The following is a 23,463-nucleotide window of genomic DNA, read 5'->3' as shown; positions in this document are numbered from 1 at the left end:
GAGGACAGGGACAGGGAGCAGAGTGAAGCCCCCATAATCCATGGGGAAATGGTTAGAGACCTGCTATGCCACTTAGACATGCATAAGTCTATGGGACCAGATGGGATCCACCCAAGGGTACTGAGAGAGCTGGCGGAAGTGCTCACCAAGGCACTTTCCATCATTTATCAGCAGTCCTGGCTAACCGGGAAGGTCCCAGGGGACTGGAAATTAGCAAATGTGGTGCCCATCTACAAGAAGATTCGGAAGGAGGATCCAGGGAACTACAGGCCTGTCAGTCTGACCTCGGTGCCAGGGAAGATTATGGAGCAGATCATCTTCAGTGCTATCATGGGGCATGTACAGGACAACCAGGCGATCAGGCCCAGTCAGCATGGGTTTATGAAAGGCAGGTCCTGCTTGACTAACCTGCTCTCCTTCTATGACACGATGACCCACTTACTGGATGAAGGAAAGGCTGTGGATATTGTCTACCTGGACTTTAGTAAAGCCTTTGACGCAGTCTCCCACAGCATTCTCCTGGAGAAACTGGCTGCTAATGGCCTGGATAGGCGTATGCTTCCTGGGTGAAAAACTGGCTGGCTGACAGGGCCCAAATAGTTGTGGTGAATGGAATTAAATCCAATTGGCAGCCGGTCACAAGTGGTGTTCCCCAGGGCTCAGTATTGGGGCCAGGTCTCTTTAATATCTTTACTGATGATCTGGACGAAGGGATCAAGTGCACCCTCAGTAAGTTCGCAGATGATACTAAGTTGGGCAGGAGTGTTGATCTCCTGGAGGGTAGGAAGGCTCTGCAGAGGGATCTCAACAGGTTGGATCAATGGGCTGTGGCCAACTGTATGAGGTTCAACAAGGCCAAGTGCTGGGTCGTGCACTTGGGGCACAACAACCCCATGCACCACTACAGGCTTGGGGAAGAGTGGCTGGAAAACTGCCTGGTGGAAAAGGACCTGGGGGTGTTGATTGATGGCCAGCTGAATATGAGCCAGCAGTGTGCCCAGGTGGCCAAGAAGGCCAACAGCATCCTGGCTTGTATCAGAAATAGCGTGGCCAGCAGGACTAGGGAAGTGATTGTCCCCCTGTACTCGGCACTGGTGAGGCCGCACCTCGAATGCTGTGTTCAGTTTTGGGCCCCTCACTACAAGAAAGGCATCGAGGTGCTGGAGCGTGTCCAAAGAACGGCAGCGAAGCTGGTGAAGGGTCTGGAGAACAAGTCTTATGAGGAGCGGCTGAGGGAACTGGGGTTGTTTAGCCTGGAGAAAAGGAGGCTGAGGGGAGACCTTATTGCTGTATACAACTACCTGAAAGGAGGTTGTAGCGAGGAGGGTGTTGATCTCTTCTCCCAGGTAACAAGGGATAGAACGAGAGGAAACGGCTTCAAGTTGCACCAGGGGAGGTTTAGATTGGATATCAGGAAAAATTTCTTCACTGAAAGGGTTATTAAGCATTGGAACAGGCTGCCCAGGGAAGTGGTGGAGTCACCATCCCTGGAGGTATTTAAAAGATGAGTAGATGTAGTGCTTAGGGATATTGTTTAGGGATATTGTTTAGTGATTGACTTGGTAGTGTTAGGTTAATTGTTGGACTTGATGATCTTAAAGGTCCTTTCCAACCAAGACGGTTCTGTGATTCTGTGACTTTGGAAACGGTTCTTTAGGAGAGAAGCTGTGTCTTTCCAGTCTTCAGCAGTACATATCAGGTTGCATTTTCAGTGTGACCTGTAAGGATTTATCTGCATTACCTGCTTTGGCTGGTAATACAACTCCTGTGTCCTTGCAAATAAAAAAATGCATTTGAAAGCCATATGTATGGCAAATTATTTGGAAGAAGTTACCAGGACTATGAATTACGTACAACATCCTTCTTTTTCTAGTGTTGCTGCAACTTCATTAAGTTCAGCAGATTTGAGAGGTTCATTGCAGCCTGGAAGAGAAATTGACCTTGTGTTCAGTCTGACTTCAGTGTCTATAAATAGAGTTACAGTCAGTGTCCTGGATTCACTCTGAAGTTCGTGTGGTCTATGGATGAAATCTAAACTGATTTCTTATCAGAAACCTCTTCCTAGAAGAAGCCGACTGCTGAGCAAGAAGACAGATGAAGTAGTGGAAGGAAACAGCTTCATCCTTCAACCAGGAAGAGAAGGAGAGAAATAACCAAGCCTGAATGAATGAAAATGAAATGTAAGGCAGAAAAACATTGTCAGGAGAGGCTAGATGCCACCAGCAAAATTCAGTACTGTAGAACCACTCCTCATGGATTTACAGGCTCTGGATTCAAATAATTGCCATGGAGAATATAACAATATCTACAGGGCATTCCAGCCTAGGTCTTGCTCTTTTTCTGAGATTATCTAGATATAATCAAAGTTGGGGTTTTGGGTGTAGGTTTGGGGGAGGGGGACACGGTGTTTGTTTGGGTTTTTTTTGGTTGGTTTTTTTTTTTTTAGACCATGCAAAATTCTTTCCATGAGTAATCAGCCTTGGGGTTAAGCTCCCATAGCACACATAGCATCCACCTCTTGAGAGTTTTTGATGAGGTGACACTTGTTACCCACGTGGAATACCAGTGGGATTGTTGAGAAAGCACAGAGATTCCCCTCTGCATGTGAGCAACATGAACAGGGTCTGGATGAGAACCAGCAGTGATTGTAGGAGGCGTGAGGGAGGCAAAAGGTATGCTCCTTTCTGAGAGAGTATCAGCCTTCTTGTTCCTTATTCCTAATACTTACCTGTTAATAGTTGGATATTTCTTATAAAGATGGCGGTCCTGGGCTGAATAGCTTTAGGACTAACTTCAGGAGGGGATTTAATTTGTTAGGAGGAAAATCCTCCAGAGTCCAAAGCAGAATGATAGTCAGTGGAAAAATCACGTGCTATACTGAGTTCAACAGTGCAGTTCTCTGTCTCCTTTACCTTTTATGCATGGAATTAGGATGACGTAGGTGTCTTGGGAATTCTATAGGTTGAAATGCAGGATTTTCTGTTACTACTAATAGTTAGGAAAGCAAAAAATTTCACCCTTTTAGACTTATTTTTTCTAGTATTTAGCTGGTACTGTGACTATCTTCTATAGAAGAACAATGTCTTGCCAAATGATGTGTGCCACTATAGATGCAGTGTGCCTTATGGTAACATGAAGTTTCAGCACTCCAAGGCCAAATGCTTCTCCTCCAGGTGCATCAAGAATTTTCTTTTCAAACAGTGGCTGCCAAAACCTCTATTATTAAGAACACACTCATTAAACATCTCTCCTTTCCTTTTAAATCCTGGGTGCTCTTTAAGTGACCTTCTCAAGTGGTAGATGGCCCCATGTAGGGTCTGACTCAGAAGCTGGTAGTCAGTGGATGGACTTCATTTTTTTCTGCCACAGCATATCTTGATTTTTCAGCATATACCATAACTCTAAATATTAGACACTGATGCAACAGAAGGACATGGAGTTGCAGTTTCTCTAGTCCTATGAAGAGTTGCCATGAGGGCAGAGGGAGCCTGTATAGAAATATGGGATGTGTTTATGGCTTGTTCTGTATGATTGGCTTCTTAGAGATTAGTGCTTGTTAAAATAGTAACATGTTAAATTCCTCTTGCTGATGTTATTTGCATGGAATGGTGCTTGAGAGGAGCATGCTGAAAGGAGAGTGGAACGATTATATTTTGTCAGTGTGCTTCACATTCTGTCTTGGAAGCTGTCAATAAAGGTGTGCAGGTAAAGAGGGCCCTGATTACTGTGGTGCTGATCTATGAAGGAAATGATAAGAACCATTTTATAATGGGAAGCAAAAGCTGCTTCCGACCTGCACTCACATACACACACCACAGCCTCCCCTGGAATTCGTATAGTAAAATGTCTGCAGATATGCTGATCCAATTAGTAAAACAATAAGGATTAGAAAAAATTATGGATCTAAGTGGGTTTCCATAAGCTGCAACAAACTTGCTTAAGAGCTAGAGAAAAGCTGTGTGTTAAGCAGTGGACTTTGCTGTAATCTCTTGTGGGTAGGAGGTCTGCATCTTGCTGTGGATCTCTGTTTGGGTCACTGGAGAGTTGGCGAGAGAGGCATGGGAGGTGTTTGCCTGAAAGAGCACCGAGGGTCTTCAGCCCTGAAACTGCAGTAAATAGGGAATCCACAGTCATACAATTTGTAGCCCTGTGCAAGCAAAAGCAGGGCTCAGGTATATTCTGTAAACTAATGAATCCCAGTAAGGAAATACCATGATTACATCACCAATTTCCAAATCAAGCTAACACAGCTCTTCAAGCTGAATTTTGACTGCTTTTTGCCAATGGGTAACACAGCTCAAAATCTTCCACCAAAGCCCTTCCATCCTCTTACAAGTAAGACAAAAAGGATTTCATCATTATGATGGAAAAATTGGATATCAAATGCCTAACACAAATTTAATCACTGTTGCATAAATTATGATCCATTTAATGATGTTTAGTTTAGGTAGTAATTTCTGTATTGCACTGTACAGTTCTACTGAATTAATTTCAGTGAGACTGAGCATGAGGATTTTCTTTAGTTGTGAATGGTGAATACTATATAGATATTGGTGGTACTTTAGAAGTTACACTGCAGGGCCTGCTTACAGAAGAACACACTGGATTTGTATCTGGAATGCAGGTGGACATGATGCAGGAAGAAGCATGTCAGTGAAATAGAATTAGATGGGAATTTGTGCTGCTCAGCTTTGTCCCAAGTCAAAAGACGTCCCTCCTGTGTGTTACGTTGTATCCTTGCAAACAAACAAATATAAAAGTGCTTACACAGTTGGCAAAGTTGAGTTGTTTTGGATGGCTATACTGCCAAGCATAATTTCTTCTGAGCCCTAATTGTTGGGATAAACTAATGTATAACTGATGTGATATTCCTCTACTGTGAGCAGTGAAAAGTTGCTGACTCTGAGTGAATATGTCTTTTATGGCATTTTTTACTCTCAGCTGATACCAGGAGAACATATTCACATCGAGCACTCCATTTCCTCCTAAATTAAATTTCATCCCTAGTAGTTTGGGGTGATTTTCAAGTCTTCAGTGTTTGAAGAACACCATTTCATCAAATGCTGTGATAAGAGTGTGTGACATTTGTTCTTAAAAAATCACTGGATTTGTTGGTTTTAAATATGCCTCATGTTGAGAGATGATGCATAAAGCTGATCATAACTATACAGGTGCTATACAATGCTTTTTTCCTACCTGATAAAATTTGGCATGTATTTAAAGATAGAAGTTACCTCTTTCCACATCAGTTAACCAGCAAACACAATGTTATGATCACCCTCTGTGACTGTTTCTGTACATGTTCTCTAGTAGCTCTTCCTGCTGCCAGTACAGGTAACTCTTCAATACAGATCAAGGTAGCATGGACCTAGTAATCCTCAAACTACTGGTTTGAAAGGATTACAGGGCAGGTGTCGCTGCTCTGCAGGAACAGAGCACCTGCAGAGATAGAGGTAGAGGACTTTGAAATGCAATGTTCTCCTTTTAGGAAAGTGTCCCACTTGAAATGGTAGCTTGTAGAAGTACACTTCATGCTTTAGAAGGGCTGTCTAGAGGGAAGCAGAAGCTGACAGTTGTCTGGCTCATGTTTAGTTAGTTTCTATATTTGGACCTTAAATTTCCATGTATGCACACAGGTGAGAAAATTAGTCCTGAATTTATGTCCTAAGTGCAGGAATGGGCACTGCTGCTCCTATGTCTGGTCCCAGATTTCCCTGCTTTTGAGTTGTAGGGACATATCACTTTGTCCATGTCTTCATCTCCAAAATAGTGGTTGTAATACCTATGTGCTGGCTTTACAGATGAAAGTGCTAAGTGTTTACTGTACTTGGTATGAGTAAGATTTTCCATTTACTTCAAATGCTTCCTCCCAACTGCTCTTAACTGTCAGAACCCCTTCAACTTGAAATCTGATGCTTGTTCTTATTTCTCTTCAAAAACCTGTAAGCAAAATCAGTCCAGCCATCCGTTACTTTGATAACTAGCAGAACCTAACTTAGTGCAGATGGCGTCTACTCTGAAGTGCCCCCTAGAAAAGCTTTGCTCACCCCCACTACCATAGCAGGAGTCTGCAGAAAGTGACTACCCTCGTCTAAAATTAGCATCTGTGGTTATTCCTTAAGCGTCTAAGGAAACGCTTATATTTTTTATAAGTGTTGAACACCCAGGCATTTCCACTGACGTCAGGAGGAACTTCTGTCTATTTTGCATCTCTGAAAATGAGCCTGCTATTTTGGCACTCACAGAAAGGCCTAACCATCTAGAATTAAGTGATTTTTTTTTTTAAACTCCGTTTTGTGTTTAATCTTGGCACCAGCGTAGCTTTTCACTGCTGCAAGACTTAAGACATTGCACTCTTTAATATGAAGAAAACTGGTACCCAGCTGCACTAAATAAAAAAAAGACAAACCAAACCATAACTGATTGTGTAGCTCTGGCATATTATTTCACCTGGAGGATTTCTTTAGGCTATGGAAAACCTCTACAGTCCAAGTTCATCTCCAGCTGTACTCTGGAGTGTAGTTCCACCATGCATTTTCTTTGGCAGAGCCGCTGACCACCTTTGACTCTACTCCTACCCATAGTTATCCAGTCCCCTTCATTTGCTGGTACAATGATCTTCTGCTATATACTAGATCATTGAAGAAATTTGAAGCAACCCTCCCTGTTCTTAGCACTTCTTAATGCCAAGTCATTGCAGTAATGTAGTTTTCAGTGCAGCCCCACAAGCAGCTATATCTGTACATGTACATATTATGTATAATGCACTTATCATCCATCTGGCATTAATATTAAAATACCAACAAAACACCATACATGAGGCTGAAGTTTGCTCCCTTTCCTTTTGTCTATGGCCTTCATTTCCATGACTGAGCACAAGTCCCAGCATGGCTCCTGTTAAGAATAGATATGCTATAAACAAAGAACTGTGTGTTTAATTGACAAAGCAGTTTGCTTATCACAAACACTGTACTGTCTAAACCACAGGTGTTTATGCTTTCAGCAGTTACAGCCATCATTGTGTGTTATTTACGTATCTATTCTTAGCTAAGTGCTCAAAAACAGGTTACTTAGTTAAATTGCATATTCATATATAATCAAGCCATCCGAAGATCCTCAGTAATGTTTTGCTTTTTATTCTGTTTTTAAGAAAAGCTCAGTAATTTAGGAACCTGAGCCTCCCTAAAAATTATTTAGGAACTCTGGAATTTTTCTGAAAGTCTGCTGGCTTACAGGATATTTTAAATGTTTTAGAAAATGTTACTCTATAGCTAATGCCTCATAAAAAAGCGTTAGAGCTTACAAAAATCAACCCAATATGTTTAAGTAGTATCTTTGACAGCAGAAGTTACCAAATTCTTTAAAAAACAGATTCTTAAAACAAGCATGAAATCAAAATTGATTTTTTTTTAATCATCAGTTACAATAGTAAAGAAATTAACATGGGCAGATTATATGCTTTGTGTACTGAGAAATACTGCATTGAATAACCTGGCATATATGCCACGGAGGAGTTTTTTGTTGCATAATTAGGAATTAATGCATGAGGTTTTCCTCTCTCTATGAGAATCTCAACTGAAACCTTAGTTTAGGTTACAAGTGAAACTAGATTTGATGATCTTCAAATGTTCTACATAACAGAGTGCAAAGGTGACATTTACTGTGTAAATATCTTGGGGTCTGACTATTGACATACTTTTCCCATCATTTATCAGTGTCAGGGACTTAAAGATGTGTGTGTTGGTGTGTGTCGAATTGAAAAAAAATTCAAAATCTGCTTTAGCTTTATCAGTCAGAAGACATGGTTTTCTGATTATGGAAGTGTTTTAAAGAATGTTGATAAATTGGATAGGAACATACTTTTAGCCCACTCTGATTGACTGTATTGACCAATTTATAATGGACTTACTTACTCACTTGACAATGTAGTGTATAATTACTGGATAAAGATAGCATGGTGAAGAAAATCAACAGAAAAAGCAAGGGAAAGACATTTGGAAATCCAGTCAACTAAATCCCGGATTAGCTTACTTTAATTAATCCTTCTACTTCCAGAGAACATACCTTTAGTTCCTTCCATACTATAATGTGTGAATGTTTCTTTCATCTCATCCTAAATAGTATTTGATCATTTAAATATGTATCTGCTGAAACAAAAATGTTAGCCAGTACTATCTGTGATAGTTCAGGAGCTCTTGGGAAACCAGGAGGAGCACTGTAGGGCACAGCTAGTGGAAGAAGGATCCAAGACTGGAAAGCAGAATAGGAGATAGATCTCTTTATAAGAAGGTTCATTTGGCACTGATAGGGTAGTGGTAATGCATGTTCTTTGTTTAATATACTTGAGAGAAAGCCTCAGGCAGTATAAAGGTCATAGACTTCACCTTTAAAGCACACCTGCAGATTTGTCCCTTGCAGGTCCACCACAGTATTTGAGACCCTTCTTGGATTACCTGTTATTTCGTTTTTAACTCTCCACAGGGAGAGGCAAATATGACAGAGATTATGCTTTTGTTCCCTAATAGCAAAGAAGTGGCCAGTTGGAAAAGAATATAGAGGGAGAGAAAAGCAAGAAAAATGGCTGGTCTCAAACCTTTTACCATTGCTGAAACAGTTCCCTCCAAACCTGCTGGCATTTTTACTGTGAATCCTTTACTGAAGATGCCTTCTAGTTTGTTGATACTCTTGTGAAGCAGAAATGCTGAGCATGGAAAGTGGTGGTCCAGAATTAACTCCTTCTGAGCCATGTATAAATGAGTGAATTTCTTTTGACTCTCTAACAGTTCAACTTTTTGCTGGATATTTTCGTCCCATGACATACTAAATACCTTTTCCTATCCTTGTTTTTCTTAGTTTTTCAGTAGTTAGATCCAAAAAGTGCACCTTAAATACAGCTCTTTTTCTAACTAGTGCTTACAGTGAGACCTCCCAAATATCACTTTGCTCAAGAGTGATCCAGAAAGCACCAGAATGCAGATAGCTCACTGTTCCATTAATTGAGTATGCCTTCAAAAGCATCAGGCGTTGTCTTGATTTTGTTCACCCAAGATCTGTATCTAAAAACTTGTAGAGAGCAAGAGAGAGAGGATGGGTGAAAGAGAGGTGTTTGGCAGCATGCATCAGTACACTGGATTTTCTAACAGAACCTACACACTTCACGCTCTGCAACCTCTCTGCTTAGGTCCCTAGTGTCCTACCTCATTGGCTAAGGAGAGGTATCTTCTGGATAGCACTTTATGAGATAGAATATGTATTTCTATATAAATGCAAAGATACAGTCTTTATTACATGGGGGACAGAGTCCATTAAAGCTTTTATAAAAATGTGTACAACATCTCTTCGCTGCACTCAACTTTGTGCAGTATAGTGGCAAATCTATTTTAATGCCCTGACAACTGGGCACGAACTGATTTATTTGTAGGTATGTGCTGTAAAGTTTTGTGGTGTAAAGTAATCAGGAATACTGGGTAAGTTATTAGTTGCTATAGCCATACTACTTCAGGTTGCAATGTCAGAATTACTTACTTTTATAGCGTAAATTCAAGCTCTGCAAAGTGCAGTGTATTGGAACAGAGAATATTTGGTGAGTATGCTCTAAAGTTAGGTTACCCTATTAGAAGAAAATACTGTTGTGCCATACAAATAGCTGGCGGTCCTCAGAGGCTCAATCTGGATGCTGCACGCTCCCAGTCGTGCTGTGTGGGAGTACTGTGTCTATCAAAAAGGCACAGGTCCTTGTGGGCGATGCTTCTTTATTTCTGCAGATATCAGTAGGAGACATTTTGAAGGGCAAAATTTGGTGGTGTTGCATGTAAGAAAACCCCAACATATACCAGGATCTGTTAATTGTTAAATTATTAAATGCTAGAAGCAATTTGGCCTATTGAAAGCGATCAATATGTCCATAAAATTTGCCTTTGAGGAAAATACAAAATCAACATCTGGAAATAAAAGAAAACAAAAGCCATTGACCAAAAATAGATTATTCAAAACTTTGCATTTGTACTGTTCCAGTAGTCCCTTTTTTTTGTTTTTGTTTTGTTTTTAAAGCTTTACTCCCATTTAAGAACTGTTCTGAATATGCTTGATTCACAGATACTTTTTTCACCAATATTTGGTTTTTGAGGCTTGTGAAATAAAAGTTCTTTCACTTGCTACAGCATTTTAAATTTGCAAAACATACAAGAGACTGTAAAATACTGCACAGTCACTCAGTCTGAGAGATGAACAGAGCCCTCCTAATTCTGCATTTAGAACTTTCACCTCTACTGTGGGGTAAAGATTTTGGACAGACATATAAAGAGGTTTTACTACTTGAAAGAAGTTGTACAAAAAGCTGTGGAAGAGCAAGGACTCAGATGTTGAGTCTTTACTCACTGTCTGTCTTTTCACTCTCATTAGAGAAAGTAATTTAATATGGGAGCTATTATAACTTGGAAATTTGTTAGTAATTTGAGAACTTTATTTTTACTTCACAGATTATACCATTTATTTACCATTCTGTAGTGCTAATCTTGTACCTTGAGCATGCTAATGCATTGAATAATGGTATGTAATCCAAAAAATTCAGAGGTATTAATTCTGTTATGGCAAGGTATTAACATACCTGTCGTTTTACATAAAAGGCAAAGAGAGTAGAGTCATCAGAAAGGTAGTGTGTAACTGTAAATGATGTCATGCATATTGTTATTGAAGTAGGAGAGAAGATGAAGAGGTAAGATCATTGCAAACAGCAAGGGATTGCTCCCCATTACTCCATCTAGCTAGAATGAATTATCTAGGGCTGCTGTAAGACAACCAGACATTGACATTTGGACAAAGGGTTCTCAAAGAGTATTGCCTGGATGCCGTTTATGACCATCTTTTATCAAGGACTTGTGCATATGATGTGAATGAATAAACTATATTGCAAAAGTACTCATTCACATCCTAGAGAAACCTCCACTTGCAATACCCTGACCTTTGTCACCGCTTAGCAAGGTGGTGACAATATTAATTAAAAGTCTCAGTATTGCAAAGCCTTCCGAGTGGAATATTCTAATAGCTCCTGCACCCCAACTCATGATGAAAGATAACCTTGTACTGAAGATGGACTTTTAATTTATTGGTTGGGAATGTGTGGCTGGGGGGAACCTTTCACTTTTAGGTCAGTGTTTTGAACCCAGGCCAGGTGAATAAGTGACAAGGTTGCTAACATATGCAGGCTGTTCGGTAATGTCTATGAGGTGAGTTGTACTCTCAGTTTAGCTCTCAGGGGGACAGGTGTCCCCATCACTTAAACCACCAGAAATGGCAGCTTCATTGGAGGTGCCCAAAGCTGACCTTATTAGTGAGAGGTAGGGACAGTGACTTTTCATCCTAGAGGTGAAAGCTAAAACAATTTCTGTATGCGAAAGAGCTTTCTCAGATTGCATCTGTGGGGTTATTCACAGTCATTGCTATTCTTAACAGTTCCCTGAGTGACTTCTTTCTCCATACCTAAGTGGCTGGCACGTTTCATAATTCACTAAGAGCCTGAGGAAAGGATAACTAACGTGCAACTAGATTTACAGTAGTAGGTAACTGGTTTATGCTAAACAGCTAGCTTTGATTTTTAAGTGTAGAATTAACTTTGTGTGACTGAGAACAGATGGTGAAGATGTTGGTAATTGTTATGTGGTGTTTTCCCTCTGTTCACAGTAGGATCTGTTTTTGATTAATTTTACAGTTCTTTATTTACAAGATATTTATAGTTTTGTCAACTTTCTAATCTTTCTTGCTACTATGTCTTTATTGGGCTTTTTTTCAGTGCAGTGTTTGATCACCTCAAAAGCAACGGTGAATTTTCTCCCACAGTAGTACTGTGGGATATGGTGGGTTTATTATTCTCATTATCCTTGAATACAGAAGTGAGACACTTAAAAGTACTCAGCTATAGCTAACATCTGCTCCCATTGTTGCCAAGAGACTTGTAGACTCATATGAGGAATCATGGGTCATAAAATGCCCAGCATTTAGGAGAAGAAAAACATTTTTAAAATTCCTGTCTTAAATGACTTAAAGGCTGTTGCAAAACTGGCATGAAAACACAAGTGTCAGGATCTCTTCTCCATGATCATAGTACAGACCTTTGGAAATGTGTGTACCTGTGGAACAGATCATTGAATCCACTTTCATTTTAATTTGGTTTATGTTTAGCTTTCTGTGAACACTCTTCTGCCTATTGACTTTGAATCTTCTTTCCCTCTCTCCTCATACTTTTATTCAGCTTTGTTTCTTTGTTATTCTGTCTTCACCCTTCTACTTTCTTTTTCTCCAATATCCCTGACAAATCTCCTCCAATATTAAATTTCTTTTTGCTAAGGGAAATTAGGGGGTCATATGAAAGTAGGAGAGTGAAATGGGGATCACCACAGAAAGAACACACTGACAGAAAAAAAGTTTACATCTTTCTGTTGCATGCTTGGATTACTAAAAGGGAGTTGTTTTCCACTGAATGACTTCTTATTTTGTAGTCTTTGGATAACATATATACCTAAATTTTAGGGCTTCTCAGCCGCAGAATCTGGAAGGAAAAAGAGTCTTCTTGCCTGTTCTCCCTTCTCAGGGCTGCAGTGTAGATGTCAATTAGGACGGGAATCTTCCATGAACATCATAGAAAGTATGACTGGGAGAATCTGGGAAAGCACTTTGCCTGAAAGTAGGGGAATGGATTGAAGCAAATATGCTCATGCTGTTCTCGACACATTTATCCAACTTGGTTTTGATGATGTCCAAGAAGAAGGATTCCACATTTACCCAGTCTATCTCTTCCAGTGCTTCACTGCTTCTAGAGCTAAAAATTAATCTAAATATTCTTTGTTGTTTAAGCTCATGACTATCTATCTTAAGCTCTATCTTCAGTGAACACAGAGAACTGATTTAGTCTCTCCTCTGTTGTGACTTCTTAAATGGTTGAGACAACTCTCTTCAAACTTCTCATGATTAAACTCAACCAATGGTTCTATATTTTTCATAGATGAAATTTTCTAGAATTTTATTCTTTTCATGACTATTTCATGGGTTCTTTCCAGCTGGTCCATATTCTTCTTGAATTTTGTGCTCAAAAGAAGGGACAATATTACAGCTAATCCCTTTCCAGCACTGAGGAGACTGGAAGAAATACTTCAGATATTGATACACCATTCTTCTGCTTAGACATTCCAATATTGTCTTTGCCTTTTATAACAGCACATTCTTTTAATCAGGTTAGGTTGTGACCCACTGTTATTCCCAGATCCTCTGCAGTGCTACTGCCCTGCCAGTAGTTCTTCATCCTGTGTTTTTGCAGTTATTTATTACTCGAGGAGGGCAGTACTTCAGACTTCTTGCTAATCTGCATCCAGCTTTCTTCAAGTCATTTCACTGATTTGTCAAGATTAATTTGAATTGTAGCTCTGTCATGAAACATGCTTACAGACCCATCATTTTGCTGTCATATTCAAATGTTATACGCATACACTTTATTCTGTCATCTAAATGAGTAAGTAAAGTGTAGTATAGGAAATGTTCAGGGCAGATTCCTACAGAAGTATACTTAATAAGCCCTTCTGATTAATAGTGAGCCATTACTCACTATTAGTAGGAATAAAATCTCTGACTTGCTAAACACTCTTTTTTTTTTTTTCTCATATGGTTTTGTGTTTAGTTTTCCTCTTGGATAAATAGCTCTCTGCTGTTGCAACCAGCTTAGGCACGTGACATAAAAGAGATTTGCTTCTGTAGAGTTCTGGTGGGGGGACCTTTAAAATACTCTAGTTTAACTAGTGGAACTAGGACAAATGGCTAGAGTTTAGATAGGCAAAATCATGAGGGGAGGACATGCATGTACCTAAATGCTGGCTTATCAAGGTAGCACAACATAAATTTTTGCTTGCTTGTTCTTGGAAGTTTGATTTTTTTAAATATAAGATTGGATTCTGCAAAAGTTGAATCTACTAGCCTAGCGAAGTTTCCCATTTCTGCATAAATGAAATATGCCAAACCTTTTATCGCCTGTAAGACTGTGTTTCTCCCTTTATTATTAAATTTACCACGTGTAAATTTGCCAGAGACCACTCTGGTCTGGTTAGTGATAGGAATGTGTTAAAAAATATTCAGAATTAAAAGAACACACAGGAGACAGTAGGGTTTTTTTCCTGACAGTTCCTTTGTCTTTCTAATTCCTTCACCTTAACAAATTGAGTAGGTTGCAGTTATATTGTGAAGATAAGAATGGGTAAAGATATCTTGCAATTTTTATGATGCAAGGTAGAACCATGCCCATGCTTTTACTAAAGATTTTCGTTGGATTCTTGCCTCTTTTATTTCTGTGTTATTTTTCGAAGCAGAGTTCTCTTATTTGAGTGATTCTTGAAATTCCAAAAATGAAAAGTAGATTTAAACCAGAATTGTCCTGCAGATCCTGAACGCTTTTTAGTTTCAAATGGGATTTTAAATATTGCATGTGCTCCTACTTCTAAAATATCAATGTTTCTGATTGAAAATAAAATTAAAATAGGCAGAATTATTTTAAACTGATAATAAACACAAGCAGACAACCTTATGGCACAGCATGTATTTTGAGAAGTCACTCATTTGGATCATACAGATGCATGCTGTTGTAGAACTTTCATAAATTGGTGTCATCAACAGTAAGGAAAAAGTAAGGAGCTTCCTTCAGGGACTAGGGCTGTTGTAGCTTTATACCAATGGTCCATCAAAGTCCTGAGTTGTCTGAAGACTTACCTAAAATTTCATGCTTAAGACTGATGCTTCTCTCTCACATGTAAAGGTGGGCTTATGTGCCTGAAAACTTTTCTGTCTTTTCCAGCTATCTCAGTTGATCCAATAAAGATATTGTCTGCCTGTTTCTAATAAATCTTGCAATATTTTAACTGTTTTAGCCCCTCCAAAGACCTGGTGAAACCTCTTATCTTCCTTTCCTTCCTGTTCTTCCCTTAAGGAAAAAAGACTGAGGTGAGGACAGTGCATGCAGTGACCCATACTGAATTTCCCATACATCTTGCTGCCTCCTGAGTTTTCTTCTATTTTAGACCAATGGGACAGCATCACCTTTCTCTGTTGCCTCCTCTGAAAGAAAGAACTAATGTCACTCACTTTGTAATAAAAGGCTCAATAATCTTCTTGACATTTCTTGGGGTTCAGCCTTGCCAAATTATTCTTGAAGGGATACTTACATGCTCTGTTTTTTTTTGTTAATAGTGAGCACTGTAAAACAGACGTGCAATCATTCAGTGCTGGGAGGGGGCTGCATGTTTTACAGGAAACCCTAGACTCACATCGGATTAGGCCACCTGCTTTGTAAGTACTGAGGTCTCCCCCGGCTCTCCCATGCAAGCAAAATGCAGACTGCTAGCAAGACACGTGCAATGTTCTGTGTGATGAATGCATCTCTTTGAGAACGTTTCCTGTGAATGATGAAATTAAGGAACTGGGGTGAAGTTCCCTTAGTTACTAGAACAGATCTGCTGGCAGTGCAGAGTGTGCTAGCATATAGTCTCTGACACCAACTGTCCAGCTATATGGATGGATGTGCTGGAGCAGGGAGGGCTTTCCCCAGCTTTGGATTTGGGGACCTCATGATGGAGCTTCTACTGACTTCGTTTGTGAGGCGGTTCTATGCTATCCTTTGCGTTGTTCCCAGGAATTTGGCTTTGACATACTGCATATGATTTGAGGGTTTCCTTTTAGTGACCTTTTGGGTTAGGCTAAACATTTCCCCTACCTTAGCCTTCCTGGCATTCTTCACTATGCTTTCACCATGCTTCATTTGAGTTGTTGCTGTGCTCTGGTGTGTTTAGTGTTAAGATCCTGCTTTGCCTACCAAGTGTTTTGGCACGATCAAGTTGTACTGGTGAACCACCTCTCCTGTTATAGTTACTCTAGTTCTTTTACTAACGTGTACCAATGCATTTAGGCTTCCACTGCAAGGGGAAATAAGAGCAAGGGGACAGTTGATAATAATTCAAACCAACAAGTACGATGTAAGATTTTATTTATTTTCAGTTCATAAGAATATCCTCATGAACCTAATATACTAAAAGTACAGCTGATATACATGTTCTAGGACCATCTAACAGATGCCATGTGTAGTCATTGGCTCACATCAAGCTAGTTTATAGAGGCTGTGCAATTTTTGCTGTGTTTCACCTTCATACCCCTTCTTTTGGGGGGAAGAATTAAATAGTTAAGAGAATGAGGGCCAATGCAGACTGTATCCGAAGCCTGGAGAAAAGCCCTGATCCTGCAGTCATTAGAACACTGTGTAGACACAGGAGCTAGGAGATCATGTTGCAGGTTCCCAAGTTGTATTTTAAAACATGGATAACGGACAGATGGAAATTCTTCAGGGGGAAACCTCAGTCTGGCCTAGTGGGAATGTTCTGGCAGAGCTCTTTCTGTAACACCCTTGCCATGTGCTCAGAGCTTACTAATGTTCCGTATAACTACAGAATGAATCACTGCATCCCATTTAGCCTAGAAGTAATGAAGACCTTCAGCTAGCACAAGTAGAGAGGAAAAATACTTTAGAAGAAGGGCTATAAAGCAGAGTTTTAAGAAGCAACTCTATCAGACTGAGATAATTAGGGGTAACACATAGGTATATAAACAAATGTGTTGAAAGTTTATATTTGAAGTAAATTTTCTTCAGGTGTGTTCTCCTGCTCTGTGTATTAGAATTTAAGGTCCACTTAAATTGAGTTGTGCTTCTGCTTTACTTAACAGACACAGGAGGTATTGTTTCCTGCTAATGCAATATTCATAACTCGGGTTAAAATTGGATTTTGTCTGTATTTTCTTATGTAAATGTTACAGAAAGACTAGAAACTCAGAAAACAAATGACTGGTAGGCCAGTAGCCTTTCTGGTAGGGGTACAGACAAGCAGACACATGCCTTTTAAAATCAATATTAGCTTTTAAAACTTGTAAATATTATACTCGACAGAAATTGATTTGAGTTGGAAAGAGTGAAAGGCAGTGTTAACCTTTGTTATGAGATATACGTACTAAATAGGATATGGGTGTCCAAGTCTTTATTGGGCTGGATTCACTTAATTTCAATTCTGAGTGCAAGTAAATAAATCTTCCTGGACTTGTGGAGTGTATCCCCTGTACATGTCCCCATGCAAGTTATGCTGCTGTTTTGTTGATGTACGTTTTGGACTCGCTGTCAGTGCCAAACTATAAATTTACCCTGTATCTTCAGCAGGTGGAACAAGTTGTCTTGTGACCCTCCGATGGGTAACAGTATTGGAGAGGGTGGTAACTGGTGCTTTGTCAATTCTCTTTATCCCTATTATCACATGCACATATGAAACTTGTTATTATAGCATCTTTTTTCTGGCTTTGAAGCACTATCAAAAGTAAGTTATCATTACATGCACATAAAAAAGATGTGTGGGCTTTCTCAGGAGTGTAGGACAATTCAGCTCCCAGAGATACCAGTTTTTCCATCCAAGCATGTACTTCATTGTGCATGTGTAAAAATGTTTGCTCAGAGCGGGCATACCCTATTATTTTTGGGCATTAGCTGCAGTTGATTGATAATTGATTAGGGATATTTCCTTTTTCTGCCCCTTGGTTGCAATTCTACTTGTCAAGGGCTTGTAAAATTAAGTGGCCTGAGTAAATTACCAGGTAAGGTAAGGTGTTTTTTTTTTCTCAGGTACACCCTTTGCCATCACAGTTCTATGAATCCAAATTATGGAGAATATGCTATTGACAGTCTTCACAATGAGGCTAAGTGGGCATAGAACATAAACTGCACTCCCTTTCCTGGAGTTAGCTTTTCCACAATAGACCTGTGACAGCAATAGACATTTAGTGCATTAAGAGAACGTTTACCTGTGGGACTGAAAATTGGCTTCCTGCCCTGCATCCTCTCTTCTTTGGTCTCTCATCTAAGAATGTCAGAAAAGTTTCTTTTGTGGTAAGAACTTTGGAAAGGGGAATTTTTTTTTTTTAATTTGTAGAGCCACCTATGATGGATAAATTCTAAAAAGAAATGTCTAGCTTTCGAGGCACTTATTTGTATCTCTGCTGGTATTCGGCTTGGTGCCTTCAGTCCTGCCTCATTTCTCTGGGCAATCTGATACTCCGAAATGTGCTGTACAGCTCAGCAGAAAAAAGGAATTTGCTTTGTCTAAATCATTTAATAGCTTTTAAATCCCAGTGGATTACAAATTTGCAGGGTACTATATACTGGCTGTATCTTGATCTCCAGGACTTAAACGTGCTTTGAATTGTGTCTTAATAACTATGAATAGAACTGTTAGTTAAAGCCAAAGCAGTGAGAACAAGTGGTATCACAATAAGAATAGAAGGATGAGGGTTAAATAAAATGTGGATTGTGGAAACTTAAAATTTGCAAGTTAAGTTTTGCAGAAGCTTTAATACAGTCACTTTACGGATTGCATCACTGAAACATAGTAAACGCTTCCTTAAGTAGCATTCCTATAACCATGTTTAGTCCTAGGAAAATAAGCCAGTTTGGAAGGCACAAGACAACTGTCATAAGGGGATAGCACCATTTCATGACCTGGTGCACTGGTAAAACAGAAAACTCTGAGAAACTGTGGTTTAGATAAAAGATCTAAATCTCTTATTATATACAGAAGATAATCTAAACTATCTAGATACAGCTAGTCTAAATAAAGAATCTGGGCATAATAGAGTGCTTCAGCAAAACTTGTTCTCTCATGAAAGGAGGCTTTATAGGTAATTCCAAGTTTATTCTTCAAAAGCTAAAATGTCAGTGACAAACCCCAGTACTACTGGAAAGAATCTTAAATAACCTACAGATATAAAAAGGCAGCCCATAAAACCAGTGACTATCATCAAACTATTTATTGAAAACAGCTTGACTCAGCAGTAGTAGCATCTTTTCCTTGTTTGTATCAGAGCAACACTGACTGCTTAGCGTCTTCATAAAATGAACAAGATTGAGAAGGGAGTTTGTCTGTCAGCAAATTTAGTGCTGTAAAAATGTCTGTTTCAAGATAAACTATTTAAATTATTTGAAAACTTTGGGAACTTTGGGTAAAACTTATGTTTGTGTCTATCAGTGCAGCATCTGGTAAGTTTAATCAGCTGTTGTAGAGGTGAAATAGAGGACCACAGTGAGACTACAGAGGTGGACAAAATGCTAATTTACTTTTTTATATATATACATATATATATATATATATATGCATATATGAGCTAAGAAGTGCCAGGTTCCATTTCTTCGTAAGAAGCTAAGTGAGGAGAATCTTTCTTCAAAGTAGGAATCAGATTTGTATTTTAAGACTGCTCGACTGGTGGGGTCATTGCCATTAAACACTTATTTAAATGAAAAATGGGGAAAACTCATTTACTTGAGTGGTACAAGGTCAGAACGTTCACCATAAATGTCTAAAAGAAGAGATGGAAATGGCTGAGGTTTTTCTCCAAATTCTTCTTTGAGTTCAGCATGGTGTGCTTGGAACAATTGTACAAACTGCAATAGCATCTGCAGATAAGCACATGTCTATCACTTAAGCTTAATTAATGAAAGGCTCGTTCATTTACTGGTTCAGCTTTCTAATATTTATTGCCAAATTGCCATGCAAGGTTCATGTGCATTTACCCTTGAGTGCTTTCAGCTGTTTTTTCTCTATTACCATAATATTATTCCTTCCAAGGATGCTTGTTATAATTTTTAGTATTTGCAAATGACTTAATGTGGTGCTAAGCCTTTTTAGATACATATCACTAGAACAAGATATTGCTTGAGGCAGACAAATTAATCTTATAAACTAGATCCTAACCCTATAATGATCCAAACCAAATACCATCCTAAGACTCCATCATGTTGAGCCCTGAGGGTAGAGGTGCCTAGTATCTCTGTTGTGGTGCTTGATATACTCTGGTTTCAGGTCTCCCATGAGCTCAGTAAAGCTAGTTACCTTAAAATGAGGAAAGTTTTACCTTCCTGAATGACTGCTTTTCAAGCTAACAGCCCTTTATTAAAATAGGTGTATTTGCAGAGATGCTTCAGCTGCAGCCATACTTACCTCCATCTGCACACAGAATGATTTTCTTGTGCCTCTACCTGCAACTCATCCTCTGCAGATCAACAGTACCCCTGCCCAGAACCACTTCCAATACTGTCTTCTCTCTCCTCCTTTCTCTGGTGTCACGGTTTAAGGCTGGGCTGGCTATTAAACCAGTGACAGATGCTCTCTATTAACCCTTCTCCCTGCCCCCAGAAGGGGAAGGAAAAGAGAAAAGGGAGAGAGACTTACGGGTTGGAAAGTTAAAACAGTTTTAATAAACTATAACAATGAAAAAAGATTATAATAATAATAATGGAAATAATTAAATATATACAAATAGATACAAAACCAAGATCGAGCTCCCCCGATGTCGGTCACGTCACCACCGGCACTGCAGGGCAGGCTCTGGGAAGGCCCAGGCTGGGCCCAGTGACGGATGGGAACTGGATTCAGGGATGCACGGATCGGGATCGGGGGCAGCAGGAAACGGACAGAGTCCTCTTCAGACACCGGCCATGGCAGAAGGCCACGAGACGCTCGCGATCCCTCTGCTTTATACTGAGAATGACGTGTATGGGATGGAATACCTCGTTGGTCAGTTTTGGGTCACCTGCCCTGTCTGCTCCTCCCTGCAGGTGCGACCCCCCTGCGGTTCTTCACTCGTAGTCAGTGAGGAATTTAGCAGTGACCTTGGTTTCTCTAGGAATAAGTACAGCAAGAGCCTTTCTGCATAACAGCCCTACCGGTGCCTCAGTGATAACTACAAACTTTGAGCGTTGTCAGCCCTAGAAGGAGACACTGTCTGCAAAACATGCAGTTAGTTTCAGAAAGTGCAGTTACTTAGAAGAGACTTAGCTGAAAGTAAAAATCGCTGAAAGTAAAATTGGTCTGTTTCAGGCCGAACCAGGACATCTGAGTATCTAGAATTAGGGATTTAAATTGGAAAGGAGAAGTCGAAGTTTAGCAAGCTGCTTCTTGTCACTGTAGGAGCTCTGAGAAAAGAGTTTTTGCCTTCATCTGTTGGCCTTTCTTACTCTGTTTCTGAGAGATCAGAAATTAAATAGTCTAAAAAACAGGCAGGAAAAAAGGCGGCCAAAGGAAATTTCATATTGACAATGGGGATTTAGGATATATTTTATTTTTTAAACTATTTACATTAAATATTTTAAAAACTGTGGTAATTCGAAATAGCAAAAGAAGGGGAATTCCAAATATCTGAAAATTTTAAGTAGCTGAACTCTAATTTACTTACCAAAATGTATGGCCTTGTTATATACCTAGAGTTAAATACCTGGTGAAATACCTAGTAAATACAAACTTGCTTTGTATGTCTTAACAGACATTGAAAAGCAAGGAGAATTTGTCAGAAGGCTGAGAAGTAGTGGATATTTGAAAACAGACTAATTTTAACTACTAAATTTTATAGTAGCCTATGTTTTGATTTCATTCATACAAAAGGTAATGTGTATATGACCTCTGTAGATCAATGGACTTAGTTCTGCTTTCCATCTCTGCAAGTAAAAGCACACATGGTTATTCTCCATGGAGAGAAATGCTTACAGTTGCTTTTGTGACCGCTTTTGCCCTGCAAACTTAAATATCTGCATTTGTGTGTTTCATGAAGTTGTGGTAGTTTTCTGAAAATTATATAATACAGTTTGAAAATAAAACCCTTGGTAAGGCAGGCCATATCTGCGGGGTCTGAATGTGAAACTTCTGCACCTGAATTATTGTAAACTTTCAAAATCCGTTCTGATTGTCCATATTTTCAAAAGGCATTCTGTTTCTCACTGTAGTTACAAGTAGGAGCAGATGCAATTTTGCTCATATCCTTGCTATATAAAGTCTCTCTTCAGTTACTTCATCCTGAAGAGTGTTCTCAAAACTTCCAGCCTGTAAGAAATGCATGTTACTTGTCCCTCACGTAGATAATCCATATAAGAACTGTTTATCATGGCATGAGTTCAAGTAGTAGAAGTTTTTGCTTCTGTGCTTGGTATCGCCTACATTTTACTGTCACACAGCTTCCTTTATACCATATCAATCTTTCTTTTCAGGAAGAATGTGTAACAGATAAGTCCCAACATAAAATTATGCGCTCATAAAATGTTAAGTGTAGTGATAACTATGAGACGAATTTTGCATTTATGTGTAGAACATTTTTTGGGACTCATTTATGAGCAGAATCTAGCACAATATTGCTTCTAATCAAGCAATTCATTGCCTCTTCGTGAACATCTAGGATAAGAATTTTGAATGCAGTGACATGTAAAAATGAATGGGAGTTGGACATCCGAATTTTTAAGGCAGTAGTGAAAATCTCAGATGCAGTGTTTCCTCAGATGGCTTAGCAGTTTTTTTGGAAAATGCCTTGCTGATAAGTTTGTTTTTTTTTTTTAATTACTATTACAGACGTTTACAGCCTGGTGCAATTCCCACCTCAGGAAAGCAGGCACGCAGATTGAGAACATTGAGGAGGACTTCAGAAATGGCCTCAAACTTATGCTCCTCTTGGAAGTTATCTCAGGTTCGCTAAAATAAAGTTTGCTATGTATTTACAGCATGCTAACTGAAACACTCTTAAAAGAACAGAAATTGTTAACAATTCAAAACAGTGAACACAAACTCTAAGCAGACTGAAAACTAAGAGATGAAACACACTGTAAAACAAAAGGGAGGAAAAAAAAAAGCTCTACTTTTTCCTTATCTCAACGTCTTCTATTTTGTGCTTGTGTTCTAGGATATCACAGTGTATCAGGGTATCACTGACATCACAGTGTTGTTGGACGAACCACAAGCATAGAGGACCTGGTCTTAGCCCCTAACAATTAAAAAGCCTTTACACTTAGGTTACAAATTCATTTTATTCCACTCTAGTATAAAACTTTTGCTTTGCTTTTAATGACTATTGGATGGACCAACGCTTTCAAAAGCGAGTGCCTGAAGTAAAACTAGATCAATGTTTAGTCACAAGTAAAACGTCTCATTTTTCAGAATGGCCTTTTAACTAACTGATGTAAACTCACTATGTCACCCTTTTAATGTGTTATTCAGAGGGGCAGTCCCCAAGGTACACTCAGAATGCCCCTGAATGGGAAGGGAATAGCTGAAGTTACAGATATGCAATAAAGGTGGAAAAGGGCAAGAAGACTTTTAAGACATCTTTATGGAAAAGACAGTTTACATTTTTGCTGGAGATTTCAGTGGGGAAAGAAGAACTTCAAATGATCACTCTTCATGAAATGGAGAGTCATATTTTCAGAAATTATTCTTCTTTGTGATAGTTTGAAAAGATTAAGTTCATTCAGACACGTTAGCCTGTGCTCTGAAATTAGCTGCTCTGCTGTACTGGATGAGGTTGTTAAAAGCCATTGTTCTTGGTCAGATGTGGAAGGATGCTATGGCTAATCTGCTGGGTAGAGTCCAG

The 23,463-nt window shown here is 39.3% G+C and overlaps 1 protein-coding gene across 1 annotated transcript in view; it reads left to right on the top strand.

Moving 5' to 3' along the window:
- ACTN2 (actinin alpha 2) overlaps positions 1 to 23,463 on the top strand; it is a 71,835-nt gene that overhangs the window by 4,465 nt on the left and 43,907 nt on the right. The window contains exon 2 of the mRNA XM_068420438.1: positions 22,449 to 22,563. Coding sequence (XP_068276539.1) covers positions 22,449 to 22,563 — 115 coding nt within the window. The remainder of the gene's footprint in view (positions 1 to 22,448; positions 22,564 to 23,463) is intronic.

The sequence above is a fragment of the Nyctibius grandis genome, chromosome 1 (genome assembly GCF_013368605.1).
Source record: "Nyctibius grandis isolate bNycGra1 chromosome 1, bNycGra1.pri, whole genome shotgun sequence".
Classification (NCBI taxonomy): domain Eukaryota; kingdom Metazoa; phylum Chordata; class Aves; order Nyctibiiformes; family Nyctibiidae; genus Nyctibius; species Nyctibius grandis.
Note: the sequence above shows the minus strand (reverse complement) of the source record. Positions and strands in the feature narration are given on the sequence as shown.